This window comes from Rhinoraja longicauda, chromosome 12 (assembly GCF_053455715.1).
Source record: "Rhinoraja longicauda isolate Sanriku21f chromosome 12, sRhiLon1.1, whole genome shotgun sequence".
In the NCBI taxonomy this organism is placed as follows: Eukaryota; Metazoa; Chordata; class Chondrichthyes; order Rajiformes; family Arhynchobatidae; genus Rhinoraja; species Rhinoraja longicauda.
Window position 1 is genome coordinate 11,958,874 of NC_135964.1, and position 22,983 is coordinate 11,981,856.

Genomic DNA, 22,983 nt, shown 5'->3' on the forward strand with positions numbered 1-22,983 from the left:
TGTGTTCTCCAAAAAACAATGAAGCATATTGAGGTTGAAGGCCATCTTAGGTGATAACAAGTTGGTTACTTTACAATGTGGCACATATTCTTTTGCAATGACTGCAAATTTAATAGATTAGATCTGTATTTTAAAATCTACACCTTCTGCCTAGATAAGTAACAAAAGTTCTGCAATGTAGTCCAGAAGGGCTCCTGCAGATTACCTTTGTTTACATTTTGACTATTTTAAGGATGAAATGGGCCAGTCAAATGTGATGGGGAGAGTGGGATAGTGTGGGGACAGTATCAGTGTTAATGATGAGCAGGAGTGTGGGGGAGATGGGACAAAAGTGTGCTGGCAGCAGGGTCATTGGACAAGCTATCAATGTTTCTGATTGGAAAAGTCAATTAAGTATTCAAAACCATGATAATTTTTTCCTCATATCCCATATGCAACTATCGCTATCATATAAGACAATTCTTCCAAATATTCAACTTCTTTCCAATTTGCCTGTTCTTTATGCTCCACCACTATTTCTTCACATCATGACTGTCTGCAAATCCTTTGCATGTAATTTTAATCTCTTCCTGTGCAGTCCTGCTCCTATTTTGGTTGCAAGATGACTGTGGTTGGTGGCCAAGATTAACTCAGTACCCACAGGGTGAGATGAGCTTGGTTCTGTTGTTCCTCCAGAAATGGTTCTGTTACTGGTGACCCCGGTGATATAGGAGGTCTATGTCCCCATTTTCTGCATCATGAAACCATTTGCATCGCAAGTTGAAAAAAGTATTGTTGATTTATTTACTTCATTTTTTTCTCACAAGTTCTGTGAGAATGGATTTTACTCCATATCTTAAATTTGAGTGGCAAAATATGAATTCTGCAATGGCAATTTTTTGTAACATGGGGTGCAATTTGATAGTACATGGAGCTTAAACCAAAATGTTATATTGTGCTAATGTTGGAGGAAGCTGGATTGATCCATTGACATTGTTGCTATGGTAAGAATTTGAAAGGTACTTTATTGTCAAGTGTACCTCGATACAGTGAAGTTCTTTGTTTTTTGTTACAATCAAGTAAAATCTTACTGTACATAAGTACAATCATGCCTAAGTACAAGAGTGCAACGATTGTCATGTAAGAATAGTCAACTTCACTGAGGCAGTACAAGATCACCTGGCGTCATCTTAGGTCCTTCAAGGTTTAAAGTTTTTCAAAATATCAAGCATTGTCTTGGCCCAAGGCCTGCTGTCCCAGCGGTGGCACTGGGTGGGTGATGCTGGGGTCAGCCTGGCCTTGTGTCGCTGCGGGCCGCACCTGATCGAATGCTCATCCACCTCTCCAGTGGTGCCTGATCCACACAATCCCCAGCAGTTGCAGGGACTCCACCGATCCACTCCACAGACGCATCGACCCGCGAACGTGTGGAATTTATAATAATGAATGCTGCTTGGGACTTGTGGGACTTCACTTGTGCTGCACGAGAGAATTCTCAGTAAACTCTTGGCAAGCTCAAAGGCCGAGAACAAAGGGGAATCATTGGGGACCAAATGGAATACTTTGTAACTTTGGTGGCAGCCTATATGTAGCGACTCTTTGCATACCTTGTGTATGCAAAACAAAGAATCTGACCGACATGTCCATGTGATAATAAAGTATCATTCATTCATATTGCAAGTATTGAGGTGTTCTCCATCTCACCTAATGCATGTTCCAAATTCACCTGATGTGAGCACTGCCATTTTTTACATCTGTTTTACTCCTCTGTAATCATGGACATACATTTGCAAAGAAAATGATTAAAAATGACTGATTTACAAATCTATTCCACCAGATGTCTAGAAATATTCTGTGGTGCTCAGTATTGGTCAGATAAACAGGAGAAATCATAATTATTTTAAACTTGCCAGCTGCAGGAAAGGTGATGGATCTTCAGTGGATTTTGGGGATAGCCCGACCTCATCTTCCGCATTGCCAAAGATCCTTTATCACCAAGCTTTCCTTTCTTCTTTTCGTTGTGCCTTTCTCCCAGCATTTGCCATTACAACTTTATTCTAAGTGATTATATTTAAGTAAAATAAAGTTGATGTGATTAAAGAGGCATTTTTTTTCTAGGTGACAGCACTCATAAAATTCCACTTTCAAACTTTGAACACGCCAGTTCCAATTACAGAGAGATCTTTCAGCAATTCATCGCTTTTCTGAATCCAGGAAGAAGCAACTGCTTCCTTCCAGTTTATTGTAAGGTAATATCGATATAATCCTAACGGAGAAATGCCATTGTTATCTTTTAGAAACTTCGCATATGGAAAGGGGAAGAGTTGATATCCAACTTTTCAAAAGTTCTAGGAGCAGAATTAGCCATTGGGCCCTTCAAGTCTATACCGCCATTCAATCACTGCTGATCTACCTTTCCCTGTCAACCCCATTTTCCTGCCTTCTCCCCATAACCCATGACACCCAAACAAATCAAGAATCTGTCAATCTCCATCTTAAAAATATCCATTGATTTTGCCTTTACAGCCATCTGTGGCAATGAATTCCACAGATTCACCATCCTTGGACTAATGACCCCTCCAGCTCCTTTCTAAAGATACGTCCTTTTATCCTGAGGCTATGGGCTCTGGTCTGAGACTCTCCTACTTATGGAAACATCCTCTCCACATTCACTATCCAGGCTTTTCACTATTCAGTAAGTTTTTTGTTGTCATGCAGCACGGAAACACGTCCTCTGATCCAACTTGCTTGTGCTGATTATAAACTACACTAGTCCCACCTACCCACATTTGACACATTTCCCTCTAAACCTTTCCGATCCCTGTACCTGTCCAAATGTCTTTTAAAATTGGCAGGGAAGGATTTGATAGACTAAATTTGTTTGTCAAAGTGAATCAGTAAACCTTGTATTTGTGTTTGTATGGAAAGCCAGCTGTTCAGTGGCCAGCATACTCTGCATGCCCTGAAATATATCACTTGTTAAACAAGGAAAAAGCATCTAAGTCTTCAGATAAACCTGCACCATTTGATATTTTGTACACTGAAAATGTAATGCACTAGACATTGTTGATGCAGTGTATTGGTTAATTAATTGTTGTTGGTCATGCTACATCTGTCAGGAATATTCACATTTGAACCATTTCCAGGTAAGATGACTAGAAATTAGTGGTTTTCCGTTGACAACTCTAAATCGTGTTTTTCTTCAAGAAGTTCCGTTGTGTCAGGTCTGGCCGAGAGGTGCACCCTGCAAGAATGATTTCTTAGTTTTGGGAGAAATATGTGAAATTTAACCGTGTGCAGTTATTGCCAAACACTGTATATACACAGAGGGTTCTTTAAGGTTGACTGTGTTCCTGCATTCGACACCAACACCATTGTCACCAACGGTGATCGGGCTTATCACCAACGGTGATGAAACAAAATACAGAGCGGAGGTGCAGAACCTGGCGGACTGGTGCTCGGATAACAACCTGTCCCTAAATACCACCAAGAAGCTGATCATCAACTTCCGTAGGTCACATAACGGGGAATATGCCCCGATCTCTATCAACGGGGACAGTGTGGAGAGAGTGTCTAGCTTCAAGTTTCTGGGCACTCACATTTCGGAGGACCTTACATGGTCCAATAACACTGCTGCGCTGGTCAAGAAGGCACAGCAAAGACTGTTCTACCTAAGAACACTGAAAAAATCTGGTCTACCCCAACAGTTGCTGACCTTCTACCGCTGCACCATAGAGAGCATCCTAATGCATGGCATCCCTGTGTGGTACCTCAGCTGCACAGAGGCAGAAAGGAAAGCTCTTCAGCGGGTAGTCCATAGAGCTCAGAGGACCATCGGAACACAGCTACCAGACTTGGAGGGCATCTACAACACACGATGCCTCAGAAAAGCCTCAGAAAAGCCACCAGCATCCACAAAGACTCTTCACACCCCTGCAACAGTCTGTTCGAACTCCTTCCATCGGGCAGACGATACAAGGCCTTCTACGCCCGCACCTCCAGACTCAGGAACAGCTTCATCCCCAGGGCCATAGCTGCTATGAACCGGTCCTGCTGAACAGGATGGTCACAACGCACAGTGATCCGGCACAGATCTACTTTACTTGCACTTTATTCTGTCTATAACTGTTACAATTGTTTCGTTGGGTTGTTGTTGTCTAAATTAATTAAATTATTGCATCGTATGGGAGGCGCATTCCCAATCTCGTTGTACCCCTGGGTTCAATGACAATAAAGATATATTTTATTGTGTTGAGCAGATTTTGAACATTCCCACTCCAGTGCTTGCTGTACTGCACTTTGTTAGTGCTGCAGTATAAATGAAGCTGCTTATCTAGCTCGAGGCTTCCAGTTTCCTTAATCCCAAGAGACTCGTATCAACATACACCAGTCAGCAGCATCACATTCCTCCTTGAGATAGGATCAAGAAAAATAAGGCAGGAAGTATCTGTGTGCTGCACAATTATTTGCTACATAAATCAGTTATTGATTGCATTTCATTTGCATGCAAACAAGGTAAGACTTGTGTTTATAGGACATGCATGTTGCATAAATGCAAAGCTTTTCTTTAGTGAAATTTATTTTTACCATCAACATAATCTTTACTGAGGAATTTGTCAGAATAACTGATTAAATACTGGGCCGCCTCCATTGCCAGTGTGAGGCCACATGCAAACTGGAGGAACAGCAACTCTTATTCCACTTTACAACCCATCAGTATGAACATGGAGTATTGGGTAACTAACCTACAAACAACCCCCTGCTTTTTTAATATTTTAATACATATTTTTTCCTCTCTTTCCCCCCCCCCCCCCCGTACCCCATCTGGATTGACATCAATTTCTCCCCTCCATCTACATTCCTTCCTCTGGCTACACAATTCACACCTATCCTTTTCTCACCTCTTTTTGTCTTTGCACATCTGACCTTTGTCCAACCATCTGCCTATTGAAATTCCCCTTGTGTGCATCCACCTAGCACTCACCAGGCTTTGACCTGCCCATCCTCTCTTCCAACATTATCCTTTTCCTCCCCCAACCCCCACCCCCCCCCAACTGAAGAAGGGTCTCGAACTGAAAAGTCACCCATTCATTCTCTCCAGAGATGCTGCTTGTCCCGCTGAGTTACTCCAGCATTTTATGTTTACCTTCGATTTAAACCAGCATCTGTAGTTCTTTCCTTCATATTTCCCATGCACAATCAGTCTGAAGAAGAGTCCTGGCACAAAACGTCACCTATCCATGTTCTACACGTTGCTTGACCCACTGAGTTACTCCAGCACTACCTTTTTTGATTACATTTGTCTTTTATTTACTTTGTCTGATTCTTTGATCATTACTCCTAATTTTATTTTGGACTATAATATATTCAGTGGACTAGCCAGTTGTCACACTGTCTCGATTTAGTTGAACATAAGATTGTTGATCAATTAATTTTATTTCTGTGTCTTTGTGTTGATTTGGCTGGTTCGGGGAAAGACTTCATGTCTGAATATGCCTGCGCATTCCTTAAATCTTAAACTGAAAGTGGTTCTTTTTCTATTATAGTTGGCCGAGTGCTTCAGAGTAAGCTGGTGCCTGAACTGGTTAGCCTGTAAGGCAGGTAGGTACACATTTGACGTGTAGTAGGATTTACCTGAGATGTAAGGATTGCTGCTACTCTACTTATAATTTTGATTTGGATCTAATTTCAGCTGTTTAATTCAGAATTTTATTGGAAAGGTATTTCTATATAATTGTTAGTGATAATTTCCTGGGAATTGAATATTGGAGCAGTATGCATTTAAAATTAGGTTTAGGTTTATTATTGTCACGTGTACAGTATACAGTGAAATGCTTTGTTTTGCATGCTATCCAAACAGATCTGATATACCAGAGTAATTGGAGGAGTGAGGCTACCCCCAAGTCGCACTAGCTTCTCGTTTCCACCCCACAAACAGCTTCCAATAGCCTGTTTTCTTTATCATCATTACTTTTTTGCATATCTTTCATTCATTGTTCTTTATCTCTCCACTTCACTGTCTACATCTCTCGTTTCCCTTATCCCTAACCAGTCTGAAGAATGGTCTCGGCCCGAAACATCACCCATTCCTTCTCTCCAGAAATGCCAACTGTCCCGCTGAGTTACTCCAGCTTTTTGTGTCTATCTTCAGAGTAAACTGATGCCTGGACTGGTTAAACTCAAACAGTCCAAACTCAGGTACAATAGATACAGCAAAAGGTAAGATACAGAGTGCAGAATATAGTTCTCAGCATTGCAACACAAAGTTCAATGTCCTCGATGGCGTAAAGGTAAATCGAACAGTACCCAAGCAAATGGAAGGACTGTTGAGAAGCTTGATAATGGAAAGGAAGAAGCTGTTCCTGAGCCTGGTGATACACTCTTTCAGGATTCTATACCTCCTGCCGGACGGGAGCAGGGAAAAGGAGGAATGACAGGGGTGGTGCAAAGCTTTGATTATGTTGGCTCCTTTTCCATGGCAAAGTGAAGCAAAGATGGAGTCAGTGGTGGGGAGTCTGGTGCAATGTGATGGACTGGGCTACATCCACAACTCTGTAATGTCTTGCGGTCTGAGGCAGACCTGTTCCCAAGTCAACTGGGTTGTAGTTGGGGTAAATATTACTGAATTCAGATGCTTTGCATTCAGGTACTTGCAATATATTCGTTCAAAAAGGTGATGTTAGTATTACATATTGTGCTCTCGTTTGTGTCATTCCAAGGTTTCTTTTGCGGTTCGATGTTTGAGCGAACATTTTGGTGACCAATGTTATTCTCAATGTGTGCTAATCTATTTCTGAACTTTAAACCTTGCAAGAAATCTTGCTTGCACATCGTTACTGTTGATATTACCAAAATCTAAAAATGTCCCCAGCGTTCATGCAATGACAGTGGAGTACAAAAATATAAATGCATTTTGCGAGTGATCTGATATATGACGTGTACCTTCCTGTTACACTGATGTCATGAAACGTACAACTGGAATTGTGGCATTAACACTGACTTTTAAACATGTTTCCTGTTCTTCCTTTGAAAACAAAAGGGAACAAATTTTGGGTTGTCATAGTGATATAGCGCGGAAAGAGGCCCTTTCGGCCCACTGAGTCCGCGCCGACCAGCGATTCTCGCACATTAACCTATCTATACCCACTAGGAACAATTTTTACATTTACCAAGCCAATTAACCTACATACCTGTACGTCTTTGGACTGTGGGAGGAAATCGAAGATCTCGGAGAAAACCCATGCAGGTCACGGGGTGAATGTACAAACTCCGTAAAGACAGCACCTGTAGTCAGGATCGAACCCGGGTCTCCGGCATTGCGTTTGCTGTAAGGCAGCAACTCTACCACTGCGCCACCTTGCCCACGTTTGGTCCATATCCGTCCAAACCTGTCCTATCCATGTACCTGTCTAACTTTCTTAAATGTTGCAATACTCCCTGCCTCAACTACTTCCCCTGGCAGCTCGTTCCATACACTCACCACCCTTTCTGTGAAAAAGTTACCCCTCAGATTACTATGAAATCTTTTCCCCTTCACTTTAAACCTATGTCCTCTGGTCCTCGATACACCTACTCTGGGCAAGAGACTCTGTGCATCTACCTGATCTATTCCTCTCATGATCATATACACCTCTGTAAGATCAACCCTCATCCTCCTGCGCTCCAAGGAATAGAATCCCAACCTACTCAACCTTTTCCTATTGCTCAGAACCTCTAGTCTTAGCAACACCCTTGTAAATCTTCTCTGTACCCTTTCCAGCTTGACAATATCTTTCCTATAGCATGGTGCCCAGAACTGAACACAATACTCTAAATGCAGCCTCACCAACATCTTGTACAACTGCAACATGACCTCGCAAATTCAATACTTAATGGGGAAAAAAATATCTGCTTTTAATTTTTATGCTTAACTAACTACTAAACTGGAAGGCAAGCAAAGGTGGTGCAGTGTTGTTTTGCTTTGGGTGGGGTGGGGGGGGGGGGGGGGGGGGGGGTGGGTAGGGGGATAAAAGTATTCAGAGTCCTGTGGAATTAAAATTGAATGACAAGTTAAAAGAGGAATTAATGGTTCAATGGTCCTTTGTACAGGCACAGTGAAATTTGATTTTCCATACAGTCATACAAAAAAGCACCAAGATACAAAACTACATGAAGATTAAACATAAACAGCCACCACAACAGCGTGTGATAATCCCCAGGGCACACAGCATAAGCGGAGACCCACAGCCATCAGTTCAATTCGATTTATTCACAAAATGCTGGAGTAACTCAGCAGGTCAGGCAGCATCTCGGGAGAGAAGGAATGGGTGACGTTTCGGGTCGAGACCCTTCTTCAGACTGATGTCAGGGGGGCGGGACAAAGGAAGGATATAGGTGGAGACAGGAAGATCACAGAGGGGGAGCAGCGAGAGCATGTTGCTAAACTCTCGTCGAAGAGAGGAGGAGAACTTCTTCAAAGTGGACATACCTCGAAGAGAAATCGCAGTGGAGCAACAAGTAGTATAAGAAAATAACTGCAGATGCTGGTACAAATCGATTTATTCACAAAATGCTCGAGTAACTCAGCAGGTCAGAACTGTCATCAGTTCAATGTCCGGGCCACACACACGCTTCTTCTCCGTGATGTGACCAGAGTCGTACCGACCGCTGTCACTCTCTCTGCGGTCCCTGTCTGCCCGAACAATCAGAAAGCCGTCCACACTCGCACCAGACTCCGGGATGTCCTCATGGAGCCATGTCCCTGCAAAACACCAAGATCACTGCACTCGCGGCACTCCCTCCAAGACTAGGAGGGAGTGCCGTGAGTGCACAGGCAGCATGTCCATCTCGTTTTTTGGTGACTTCACATTCTCCACAGTGACGGAAGGCAAATAACATACCTTCTTTCCTATTCTCCTGCAGTCGGGGTGATCGAAGCTCCCGCAATGGGGCGATCGAAGCTCCCGCGATCGGGGCAGTCGAAGCTCTTGCATTTAGAGCTCCCGAAGTCGATCCCTAACAAAGGGACCGCCAGCTCCACGATGTTAGTTGGACAGAGATACGATACGGAAAAAGTCGCATCTCCGTCGAGGGAAGAGATAAAAAAAGGTTTCCCCCACCCCCCACATAATACAAAATTGATTCAAATAAAACAGACTAAAAACAACAAAAGAAGAAAGGGATGAGACAGGCTGCCTGTGCCAGAGGTATGCGAGGGTTGTTCTGAAACAAAGTGCCTGAAGTCAGCCACCATAGTGCCGGTGCCGAAAAAAGCAACCATCAGCAATCTGAACGACTACCGTCCAGTTGCCCTCACACCAATAGTAATGAAGTGCTTTGAAAGGTTGGTCCCACATCAAAGCCATCATCCCTGCCACACTGGACTCTATCAGTTCACTTACAGAGCTAATAGATTCACAGAGGACGCCATCTCTCTGGCTCTTCATACCGTCCTGACTCACCTGGAGAGACAGGGCACATACGTGAGGATGCTTTTACATAAACTATAGCTCTGCCTTCAACACTATCATCCCCACCAAGCTCACCTCCAAACTCCACCAGCTAGGCCTCAGCTCGTCACTATGCAATTGGATCCTGAATTTCCTGTCGGAGCGCCCTCAGGTAGTGAGACTGGGCCTCCACCTGTCCTCCACTACCACTCTGAGTACTGGCTCACTACAGGGTTGTGTATTGAGCCCCATCCTCTACTCCCTCTTCACACACGACTGTGTTCCTGCATTCGCTACCAACACCATCATCCAATTTGCAGATGACACAGCGGTGATCAGGCTGATCTCCAACGGCGATGAATCAGCCCTACAGAGCGGAGGTGCAGAACCTGGCGAGCTGGTGCTCTGAGAACAACCCGTCCCTAAACAGAGCTAAGACCAAGGAGCTAATCATCAACTTTAGAAGGCCACAGAATGAGGAATATGCTCCAGTCTTCATCAATGGGGCCAGAGTGGTGAGAGTGTCCAGCTTCAGGTTTCTGGGCACACACATTTCAGAGGACCTCACATGGTCCACTAACACCGCTGCGCTGGTCAAGAAAGCACAGCAATGGCTGTTTTTCCTGAGGATGCTGAAAAAGGCTGGCCTGCCCCAACAGTTGCTGATGACCTTCTACCGATGCACCACAGAGAGCATACTAACATACGCCATCTCTGTGTGGTATCTCAGCTCCACAGCAGCAGATAGGAGAGCTCTTCAGCGGGTCGTCTGCACAGCGCAGAGGATCATTGGGACACAGCTACTAGCCCTGGAGGACATCTACAATGCACGCTGCCTCAGGAAAGCCACCAGCATCTACAAGGACTCCACACACCCATGCCACCGTCTGTTTGAGCTACTTCCATCTGGCAGACGTTACAAGGCCTTCTGCGCCCGCACCTCCAGACTAAGAAACAGCTTTATTCCTAGAGCTATAGCTGCTCTGAATCGGACCTGCTGAGTGCCCCCCATGATCTGTCTCTGCCCCTAGTTCATCTGGCACAATTGATCCTGCATGAACCTATTTGCACTTTACCTTGTTTCTTTTTTTTCCTCCCCTTTTTTTTGTTTTCGCCATGTTTTATTTATTTTATAGCATCGATATGGAAGTGGCATTCTTAATCTCATTGTTCTTGTACAATGACAATAAAGATATATTGTATTGTATTGCAAATGTGGTTGAAGCAGTGGTGCAAAGAATGAGATCCCAGCCTGTGGGACTAGGGAGACTGGGAGTTTATTCCCTGTCATTCTTGTAGTATTGAGGAAGACACCCGTGTCTCTAGTCTGTCTTTATGATTCACAGCCACTCCCAGTATATGATTGTTTCCCATAAAAATAATTTGGCTCTGGCTTATGTTCTTTATTTATTTTTACAACAGGTGGCAGCAGCCTTCCAGTGAAGATTTTTGAACTAGAAGAACTCGTAGTGAAACTTCATGAGCACAAGTTAAAAGAAAAGCCTTCAAAGGATTGTGTTGGAAGAATGCTGGATGTAATGCTTTGGGATTATGCCACGGATACTAGGTATGGCCATTAAAAATATGGATGTTGCAAATTGTGTGATTATTGTGCTGCTGAGAGTTTGTGCAGGCTGCTAGTTAGAACATCAGGCACTGGTCAGGTGGAGATTAGATCCCAGGCCAGCAATGGAACAGCAGGATGCTTTGTGAAGATCAAAGGAATGATCAGCGACCATGTACGGCCGAGTTGCTGGACTTTGCACACCCACCACATGAACAAAGTTAACCCCACTTGCTCGCACTTGTCAGAATTGTTATGCATACGGGTTGTTACAGGTTAGGAGGGAGGGATAGATCAGCCATGATTGAATGGCGGAGTAGACTTGATGGGTCGAATGGCCTAATTTTACTCCTATCACTTATGACCTTATAACCTTATTGCTTTTGTACTTAACTGGGTCAAACGTACAGTACCAGATCTAATTCCCCCAGATGATGGGCAGAAATTTATGAGTCCCTTTTTGTTCTCGTTGTAGGCATTTAATTGCACCAGATTGCATTTAATGTGGCACTTGCTAATTGCCCTTCAATATCTCATTCACTTCATAAGGAAGACAAGTTATAACCCTTGCAACATTTGTGGATCTAACTATGTTAAAGGATAATGTATTATTGGAATTAAATGAGATTGTTTATTTATTATTGACCACATTTTTTTCCCAAAATTGGAAAAACAGTACTTGAAGTTGATGTACTAATGCATGGTGGAGTTCCAACTAAGTACGTTTAAGATTTCAACGTCTGTTTATAAAATGAAGACTCGTGTACCATTGGGATTAAATTGCAGTCCTCTGCCTATGTAGTTATGAACCGTGTATGCAGAGTGGGTTTAACATGTACACCTGCCACGGTTTCCTTGTCAGTCCAAGTTAAGTAATGGTTGTTCACATTGTAGTCTGCCAAAGATAACAGGCCCACATCGATGCTTCACGAAGAATTTGACAATGCGGGTTATCAGGAAGGTCTGAATACAAGACCTTATAGATGCTCAAACTCATCTTTCAAGATGATGAGGAAATACCAATTTTCAGAGTCTTGTGTTTAAGAAAAGTTATCTGTACTTCCTAATGTTTCAGAAAGTACTACGTGTACATTTCTGTTGTGCTACTGCAAGTATGAATTTAATTGTTCTGTTTCAAGGCATAGGACAATACAGCACTCTTGAAATTAATTGGGCCCATAGTAACTCCATAGAGCATGGTAGCTCTAATGCAGGTGTATTATTGTATGTGACTGATATAGAAAACACACTTCCTTTATCTTTTATGGTGGCTGGTTATTCACCCACCATCATTCCAATTGAGGAACTGAATGGTGAGTGAATATCACCAATGGTTAGAATGCTGGATGTTCTAATTTTGGGTAACTCCGCTCTCTGTGTCCCTTTCTCACTCTGGGATCCTTCACCTTCTGCTCACCTTTTCCATTCTCCCCCTTGTTACCTAGACTCTTCACCCTCCCACCCCTTGTTCCATGTGCCTATCACCTTAATACTTATCCATTTTGGTTTCTTCTCTCTTGGTTCACCTTTCCCATCCCTTCTAACATTCAATTTACCAATCACCCTCCCCTGCCTGGTTCCATCTATCACCCTCCGGCCTCTGTCTCCACCCTCCCCACTTGGTTCCATCTGCTGAATTATTTTTCCCTCCCCTTAACTGTTTTTCATCTATCACCTACGTGTTGTCTCAACAACTCTCCTTCGCTCCATTGTTGGTAAATATGTGTAGGAAGGAACTGCAGATGCTGTTTTACGCTGAAAATCAAATCAAAATACTGGAGTAACTCAGCGGGACAGGCAGTATCTCTGGAGAGAAGGAATGGGTGACGTTTCTGGTTGAGACCCTTCTTCAGACTAAGAGTCGGGGAGACGGAGACTAGAGATATGGAATGATAAGGTGTGCAAAGGACAGATCAGAGCAGATAATGATCAAGGAAATGTAGAAAGGTTTATTGTTAGCTGAGGGGAAGGTGACAATTAGGCACGCAATCAGTAAAATTAATCAGGAGGACAGTGAAGCTAGTCGGAGATCTTGGGTGTGGGAGGGACGGAGAGAGTGGGAAAGGAAGGGTTACTTGAAGTTAGAGAAATCAATATTCATACCACTGGGTTGTAAGCTGCCTAAGCGAAATATGAGGTGCTATTCCTCCTATTTGCGCTGGGCCTCACTGACAGTGGAGGAGGCCCAGGACAGAAAGGTCAGTATGGGCGGGGGAGTTAGTGTTTAGCAAACGGGAGATCGCATAGGCCGAGATGGACTGAGCAGATGGGTTCAGGCTAGGCGATCGTTTCGCTGAACACCTTTGCTCAGTCCGCCTAGGCCTATGCGATCTCCCGGTAGCAAAACACTCCTGCTCCCATTCCCATACTGACCATTCTGTTCTGGGCCTCCTCCACTGTCAGAGTGAGGCCCAATGCAAATTGGAGGAACAGCACCTCATATTTTGCTTGGGCTGCTTACAACTCAGTGGTATGAATATTGCTTTCTCTAACTTCAAGTAACCCTTGCTATTCCTCTCTCTTTGTCTCTTCCCCCATCCTAGTTCGACTTGTTTCACTGTCCTCCTGATTAATTTTACTGGTTGTATGCATGGTTGTCACCTTCCCCTCAGCTAATATCGAGCGATTCTACATTTCCTTGACAATTGTCTTCTTTGATCTGTCATTTCCGTACCTTATCCTTCCATATCTCTAGTCTCCGTCTCCCCTGACTGTCGGATGGGTCTCGACCCGAAACATCATCCATTCCTTCTCCAGGGATGCTGCCTGACCCGCTGAGTTACTCCAGCATTTTATGTCTATCTTTGGTAAACATGTTGCTAGATTAGCACCTTCTGTAAAGTGGATACCTTCAATGGCCTTTATTATCCCAGTGCTATCTGCAGCATTTGCAAAACCCCAGCAAAGGCTGAAACATCTTTTCTTTCCGGGCGACATGGTGGCATAGCGGTAGAGTTGCTGCCTTTGCTTTCAGCCTTTGCGGGGTTTATTACAAATCCCAATCCCACTTGCAGGGATCCCGTTCGACCCCGACCACTGGTGCTGTCTGTACAGAGTTTGTACGTTCTCCCCGTGACGATGTGGGTTTTCTCCGAAATCTTCGGTTTCCTCCCACTCTCCAAAGACGTACAGATATGTAGGTTAATTGGCCTGATGTAAGTGTAAATTGTCCCTACTATGTGTAGGATAGTGTTAGTGTGCGGGGATTGCTGGGTCGGTGTGGACTCGGTGGACCGAAGGGCCTGTTTCCGCACTATCTCTAAACTAAACTAATTCCAACCAGAAGATATGCACTATTCAATTCTCTTGCATCTATTTTTTAAAAAAAAATCATCCAGGCATTGGGTGTTTCAAATTATCTTTAGCTCGGCATTTCAGCAGGCAGTGGGGAGTCAAATATTTGTATGGGTTGGTGTCATGCAGGGCAGACCACACACAAACTGGCTGTCCTTCCATGAAAGGTCATTGGATCTCCAAGGTCAGATTTATCTTTAGCTCAAGTCTCTGAGTTCAGCATGAACAGTCACAATACTGCTGCACAGTAACTGAACGGTAGTGCGTAAGTAGAATTTATGTGATCTCATCAAAATGAAATCACCAAATTATTTTTCCTCTCTGCATCAGTTTTATTTCTTGTAAAGATTACGCATTCTAAACAGATCCTTTGTTCATTTGGTAGTTCTCAGCTTTTATAATTTATTGTAATGTTTTGCCACAATCAATGAAAAGGAGAATTTTTAAATTATTTTTTTTAAATTAATTTTTGAAAAGCATATGTACAAATAGAAATAAAAGACACATTTGTTACAAAGTTCTTACATAGCTTCAATTTTTAAATTTTTAAAGAGAGAAAATAAAAAAATAAAGAAGAAAGGAGGGAAAAAAACACAAAAAAAAACAAAAAACTATAAACTATTGGGAAGAGAGAATAAGAGGATTAAAAAAAAGATATAACTATAAAAATTAAAGGGAGTAGATCCAGGAGACAATAACCACAGTTGTACATCCAACCCCTAACTCAAGTACAACTTTTAATTTTAAATTTTTATTTTAGTCCTGTGCCAAACCCATTTACTTTTCTAAAAATTCAATAAATGGAGACCATATTTTAAAAAATAACTCAGGTTTGTCAATTAAGGCAAATCTTATTTTTTCCAAATGCAGGGTCTCTGTCATTTCCGTAGTCCACATTTTAATTGTGGGGGTTATTGGTTTTTCCCAAAATTTAAGTATTAATTTTTTCGCAGTTATTAGACTGTAATCAAGAAAATGTACCTGACTTGTTGTAAAGTTTGTAGTATGTTCTGATAATCCTAATATAATTAATTTTGGATCCATATCCAATTGCTTGTTAATAACTTTAGAAACTATTTTAAAAATCTCCAACCAGAAGTTTTGCATTTTTATACAAGTTACGAAAATATGAGTTAAATTAGCTTCTTGAAATTGACATTTATCACAAATAGGAGAGATACTAGGAAAAATCCTATTTAATTTCGTCTTCGAATAATGTAATCTATGTATTATTTTAAATTGTATTAAGGAATGTCTAGTATTTAATGAACATTGGTGTATATGTTGTAAACTTTCATCCCATATATCTTGCATTATGAGTTGATTCAATTCGTCCTCCCATGCTCGTCTATAAGATTCTGATGACGGAATGTCAGTGTCTAGGAGAGTATTATAAATAAACGATATTAATTTATTTGAATTATAATGTCGATTCAGGCATACATCAAGTGTTTCTGGACTAAACTTATATTCTTGCATGTGTAATTTTACATAATCTCTAAGTTGTAAATATCTAAAATAATTATTAACATGTAATCCGTACTTCTGCTGTAAATCCTGAAAAGAAAGAAAAGTTCCCTTATGATAAAGATCTCCCACCCTTTTAATTCCATAACTTTTCCATTGAGCAAATCCTCTATCTAAGACAGACAGTTTAAAAGAAGGGTTATTCGCAATAGGAAGGAAAACAGATAATTTACTCAATTTTAACGTAAGATGTAATTGTTTCCAGGTACGGTTAACACTGTGTATAATGAGATTACCTCCATATGTTTTTTTATTTAAATTTATTGGAGCTAAGAGGATCGCACCAATATCAAATGGTAAACAATCCTCTTTCTCCATCTTTAACCAATCCGGTTGTTGATCAGAATCATCCAACCAGCAGGTTATATTTTTAATATTAACCGCCCAATAATAAAATAAGAAGTTAGGTAAGGCAATTCCTCCATTAGTTTTAGACTTACATAGATGTCTTTTATTTATTCTATGAGTCTTGTAGTCCCAAATAAAATTAGTAACAATTGAATCAATTTTTAAAAAAAACTTTTTTGGTAGATCGGAATTGCTTGAAATAAGTATAGTAGCGGTGGGAGAAAGATCATCTTTATAGCATTACTACGACCAACTAATGATATAGGAAGTGTTTTCCAAAATTGGATATTTCTGTGTAATTTAGTGAGTAAAGGAGGAAAATTTAATTTAAATAAAGAAGTATATTTCCTAGTCACGTAAATTCCAAGAGAATGTATAACTAAAACTTGTTAGACAAAGAAATGTAGTTTAAAACATACCTCATTAAGATGCTACAATGTATAACTTATGTTTTTCTATGGGCGATGTTACATAAAATATTCTGTGATTAGATCTATGTGAAGTGGTAGAAATTAGTTTCTAAACAAAAAGTGCATTCTTCCCCTCTAGGTGTAGGTGGCACGATGAACATGACATAATGCATTGTGCATTAGCAACTACCAAGAAATATGCGTAAGTATTTTTTTCCAGGAAAATCATTGATCATGTTGGAATGCGGATAAGGCCAATGGCAGTGAGTCCCACATACACATTTCAGTCAGTACCTCTGTACATTCCTTACCCCATATGCAATGTTTTTGGTCTACTTCGCGTAGCTTGTATCTGTTTGCAAAAATGCACTTTCTATGAATCACGATTCCCAGGAGTATCGTGTTTTCTCTGAGAAAGCTAAATGTTAATTTAAAATTAAGTATAGTTAAGAAGTGCTACTCCACTCATGTAATGCAGTATATTTGTCACGTTATGTAAAGTTGTCAGCTCTTGATCTGTATTCACCTATCACCCTCCAGGCTTTGTCCTGCCCCATCTCTCTTCCAGATTTTTTCCCCACCCCCCCCCCACCCTGACCACAATCTGTCTGAAGAAGTCCCAACACAAAATGTTACCTATCCGTGTTCACCAAAGATGCTGTCAAGTTACTCCAGCACTTTTTTTTGTAAACCAACATCTGCAGCTGCTTGTGTCTACTGCGTACTTCAATCACCATTTTATCAGTGAAGCACGTGGACTGTTGTCATTATATTAAGCTACGTTCTGTGCTCTGTCCAGAATGCTTTAAATCTTTTTTAATGTACCAAGATTTTCTAGTCAGACGTTCATATAGTGAAATGTATTCAGTGACATGTTATTGGTTACAATTGTAAATGTAGGTATACATTCTATATATTTTTGCTGCTCATTTCAGATACTGCGTCAGTAATTCGTTGGCTTCTGTTTACGATTTTGAGATAACAGCTGCACATATTCCAAAAAAAGAGCTGTCCTAAGGCACCGTCTTGAATCCTAAAGTATTAGTATTGGATCATTATTGTCAGGTAACATACTCAATACTTTCTAACCCTCTGGCATAATATTTTTGTGTCGGGTGCTTTATTTTTGTGGTAAGGTATTTGAACATGATTTGCTTTTCCTGTCTAAGAGTGAATATGTTTTAAATAATTTTGCCAACAAATCAATTACATCTTGAATTGTAAATCTTTGCCTTTTAATATTAGGATCCTGGTTTATTCCATTGTTGAAGACTTTCATAGGTTAGATATTCCATTTTGGGTCTTGATTGATAGATGGTAGCTTAGTACACAAGTGTTTTTTTGTCCCGCAATCACAGAAATGGAGTTGCCATCACTAAATATCTTTATCAATGTTTCAATAATACTTTTGATGATTCAATGATACTTTATTGTCACATGTACCTAGGTACAGTACAATTCTTTGTTTTGTATACTGGACACTTGGCACACATAGGGACACCACGTTTCTGGTGCCAACAAAGTTACAAAAGTACTCATTAGAGTCATGTTGGTCCCCTGCTTTAGGATGAAAGATGTGGTGGAGTTAAATAATTAGTTTGATTATTTGCTAAAATGTTGCTTCAGTAAATGTTATTTGCAGTGGTTGCTGTTATTGCTATTAATTTTTGGACTCGACCTCGCTTCTTTTTTAAAGCTGGACAGTGGAGCAGCTGGTAGAGCTGCTGCCTTACAGCGCCAGAGTCCCGGTTCGATCCTGACTTTTTGGGTGCTGTCCGTGCAGAGTTATACTTTCTCTCCGTGACTGCATGGGCACCAACAGAAACAGACTTGCTAAATCCACCTTGCACAGAGTTTTGGGAATCAGCTAATTGTGTGTGATAATGGCAACAAAGACAAATGCAGAAAATACTGGAGAAACTCAACAGGTTGGGCAGCATCTGTGGAATGAGAAATAGTTACTCATCCTTCAGAATTGAGTTTAGCCAGCATTACATGTTCACATTTTAGATTTCTACAGGTATTTACTTTTATTTGCTGCAGTAAACAAACTCTGTGATGCCTGGCTGTTTTTGAAGGGATAATTTAGGAGGGGGCATTATTCATCCAAGCTGTGAAAAAAAAGTTTAGATTTATTTAGTAGAGCAGAGAGGAGGATGTGCAAATAACTTTCTGATTTTGTTAAAAGCCAGCTAAGCCCTCGGAGAATCCGGCTCAACGCTATTTCCATTCACCCCCTGAAGCTAGCATTTCCATCGGTAAGCAGAATTGCTTTTTAAAAATAATTGTTTCAATTGATCACTCATCCTTTATCTCTCATTAAAATTTGTAAAACCCACTGTGCACTTTGACTTAACATAAATTATTTTCATTGGATCTGTACATTTATCTTTTCTAAAATGAAATTTTTACCCAGTTAATTTTTTGCATTTTAACTATTAATCACTGAAATAAAATATAAAAGTTAAACACAAAGTGCTAGAGGAACTCAGCAGGTCAGACAACATCATTGGAAAGAAAAGGACAGATGACGTTTGTGTCGGGACTCTTCTTCACACTTTGAAGAAAGTTCCCAACCTGAAACGTTGCCTGTCCATTCCCTCAATGGACCTGCCTAGTTCCTCCAACAGTTTGCATTTTGCTTAAGATTCCGTGTATCTCCTAACATAGAAAAGTGGCAGCTGTAGAATACAACAGTTTCTGCTACAGCCTTTTTTTGCTGACCTATCACCCATTTTATCGGTGGAAAAAAGCAACTTGTTAAAATCATTTTGGTTTGCTTTAATGCCGTCTTTTTAGCTAATTTCTTTATTGGATCTAATTGTTTTTAAGTGTCTGGATGCGTTAACATCTGCTAACTGCAGCAAAGCGGAGTGTGTGCCTTTGCCAGCTGTCAAAGCTGTGTATTGGGACTGGTTCAGTGTGTTGATGGAGACCCTGCTGGTGGCCCTAGTGTCCTACCCTGGGGCACCAAAGCTAGCCAAGTATTAGTGTGGGCTGCCCGTGAACAGTGATTGCAGACAGCCAGTCTTTCCCAGTGACATGCGTACTACAGGTTATGTGGTAGAGGTGAATTGGACAGTACCCTAGCTTATGAAAGGACCATTAAGAAGCCTGATGACGGAGGAAGAAGCTGATCTGGACTGAGCAAGCAGATCTCTGCAAAAGGGAAAAATCATCTGGGATATCCTCCATCTTCTGGGGCACTAACTGAAAGAGACTTGCTAAATCCATCTTGCACAGTGTCGGGAATCAGCTAATTGTGTGTGGTAATTGCAATAAAGATGAAATGCCAAAAATACTGGAAAAACTCACCAGGATTTGCAACATCTTTGGAATGAGCAATAGCTACTGTTTCAGGTTGAGATCCTGTTAAGGTTAAGGGCAACAAAACAATAACATTCTTAATTTGCTGCAGCTTTGCAGGTCTATTAATGCAGTCACACTCAAATTTACAGTAATCAATATTACAATTAATTAATAATCGGGGTAATACTAAGTAACCAGACCATAATAGTGCAAAACCATAGTCCATAGTGCAACCAAAGACAGTATGCCATAGTGTTCAAGAGCCTGATGGTTGTTGAGAAGAAGCTGTTCTTGAATCTCGAGGTCGCAGTGTTCAGGCTGCTGTACCTTCTCAATGGTAGCAACAAGATGAGAACGTGGCCAGGGTGGTGTGGTCTTTAATGCGAGCTGCATTTTTGAGGCAGCGCCTCTTATAGATCCCTTCGATGGTGGAGAGGTCAGTACCAGTGGTAGACCAGGCAGTGACTACCACTCTCCGCATTCACTGCTCCTGGGCGTTCCAAGTTATCAAACCATGCCGTAATGCAACCTGTCAGTATTCACTCAACTACGTTTTACCAGCCAGTAACTCATTAGGAAATCATTTTGATTTTTACGACCTTTTTAAGCATTAACAATGAAAAGAATTGTCTTGTCTTTACACAATCCTTCTTTCGCAATGTAGGTAAAAGTGGTGTTATGACATCCAATGTGATGGATTATCCGATTGCTGCTCGGTTTGGGAGAGGGAGAGGTGCTCTTGCTGCCTGGCTGAATTTCCCATCCCGCCCAACACCAGGATTTCAGCAGTAGGTGCCCTGAATTACAACTAAGTCATTTAAAGCGAAACAATACAACCACTTGGTGTTCAAAGCTAATTATCTGCAAATGGTGCAGCTGCAGATATAACACGGGCACAGGATTATTAAATATAATGTGAAACCTCGTAATGGGTTGCTCAGGGAAATAATTTTGTGATTACAGTTACATGATTGACAATTCAGATACCAATTTTTGTTAAATCAATCTTCATAGAAAAACACTAATTTTGCACACTGCAAGTAGCATGTAATTTCAAATTGAGATACATATTATTACTTTAAAAAAAATTAAATGGCAATTTCCTTTTGCTGGAGAAATGAACCAAGTTTCTATGATTGTTTGTTATTGTGTTCTATTGACTGTTCCTGAAATTGTTCCTGTTAAAGTTGTTGTGAAATAAAAGATTTAGCATCTGCGTGCTTTGGTGACAAATTGTAGAAATATTTTAAGTTTTAAAAATGTTCTTTAGACATGTAAACCTCTGTACTAAATGATACTGTACCTATTAACAAACGGAAACTTGTTTACTCATAGAATGCACTAAATTGCATTTGACTAGCAAGCTGGAAGTGTGAAGAGGGGTATTTATAGCATGGGCTTAGGAAAAGGGAATTGAAAACAGAAAGAAAACATTTCCTGCTGTGTTTTACAGCACGTACATTTTCCAATTTATAAGCATTAAATAAATTCCCCCCAATAAATGGTAAAAAAATGCTTATAAATATTGAAGAAACATTTATAAATGCATTTAAAAAAAAGCTTTTTTTCTGCATAATCACAAAAATGGGCAATGAAGCAATGCTGGACAATTGTGGTTGATTTTTCAATTGTTTATACTTTGATTTTTAAATCTAAAGGAATTTTAAAACACCTATGATCAAAAGTATGTTTTGGGTATGAACTTTGTGACTACAGTTGCAAGAGGGCAGAACCCTTCCATATGTTCCTCTTGGTGAAAGTCCATGGACCTGGGTGTGGTAGATAGTCATGTGGAAGCAATGGACCTTTGGTCTCTGCCGCACCTGAGCGCACATTCAAGTGAGCGCTTGTACAGTACAAGGACAGAAAATAAGCAGGAGTAGACCATCATGCCCCTTGAATCTGCCCTGACATTCAATCTGATCGTAGCTGATCTACGCTGGCAGCAACTCCTTCCGTGCAGTTCCACACAATGCAGGGGAACCATATTGTTTACGGGGTTGGGCTTGTTCTGGAGTATTTACCGCTCCAGTAGCGAGCTTTCAGCAGTAAGATGGGACTTCCTTGTGATATTTGCTCCTCCTTGCTACCTGCCAGCTTAGCTTACTTATAGTCACGTGTACTATAGATAGTGAAAAGCTTGTTCTGCAGGGGTATCCAGTCAAATCATGCAAAACACGTACAATAGATCCTCTTCTGGAACACCACGCAGAAAGTTGCCATGTTCAACTTCCTGTCTCTGAAATGTCTGATCTGACCTAAGGAGATGTGCAGTTTTCTACATATCTCACTTTGCGGCCTGGCTGCACTGGATGGGTGAAGTTGGGGTGGGCCTGGCCCAGCGCAATGCCATGGGCTTCTACCACTGCCACTCCGTGCCGCTGCCGCAGATCCATTTGCTTGTCCGGCTGTTGTAGGGCCTCCCACCTCCACCAAGACCATCACCCGCGACCACCGCAAATGCACCGTCCGTCACCTCCAGCAGCCGCCCCTCTGCATCTGTCATGGTGTCCTGCCTCCCGAGCCAATCGTGGACCTTGAGGGTGCGGGAAATTAGTTTGCGGTCCGTTCACAACCGCTGACATCCATTCGTGTATACCTGCAAAATGTTACTGTGTACCTTATTTTTTGAAGGTCAAGCTTGTATATCGAAGCATCACTTGTGGCTTTATGGAAAGCTCTGCTCATACTGATAAATGTGTAGGATTGCATCGTAATGTTGAGTTTTCAATGGAAACTGGTGTAATACGATTGTAATTAAACAGCAATCCAGGTAGGTGGTTGTTATGCCAAAAAGGACAGCGCTGGAGTAACTTGGGACTGCAGCATCTCTGGAGAACATGGAAAGGTGACGTTTTGAGTCAATGGACAATAGGTGCAGGAGGATGCCATTCGGCCCTTCGAGCCAGCACCGCCATTCAATGTGATCATGGCTGATCATTCTCAATCAGTACCCCGTTCCTGCCTTCTCCCCATACCCCCTGACCTATCCTTAAGAGCTCTATCTAGCTCTCTTGAATGCATTCAGAGAATTGGCCTCCACTGCCTTCTGAGGCAGAGAATTCCACAGATTCACAACTCTCTGACTGAAAATGTTTTTCCTCATCTCAGTTCTAAATGGCCT

General features: G+C 41.5%; 1 protein-coding gene across 1 annotated transcript in view; it reads left to right on the forward strand.

Annotated features, from left to right (window-relative positions):
* LOC144598645 (protein maelstrom homolog) overlaps positions 1-20,874 on the forward strand; it is a 31,386-nt gene extending 10,512 nt beyond the window's left edge. Inside the window, 7 exon segments of the mRNA XM_078408855.1 lie at positions 2,098-2,228; positions 5,526-5,580; positions 10,830-10,974; positions 16,690-16,752; positions 17,486-17,615; positions 18,739-18,808; positions 20,524-20,874. Coding sequence (XP_078264981.1) covers positions 2,098-2,228; positions 5,526-5,580; positions 10,830-10,974; positions 16,690-16,752; positions 17,486-17,615; positions 18,739-18,808; positions 20,524-20,651 — 722 coding nt within the window. The 3' untranslated portion in view covers positions 20,652-20,874.
* The last annotated feature ends 2,109 nt before the right edge of the window (positions 20,875-22,983 follow it).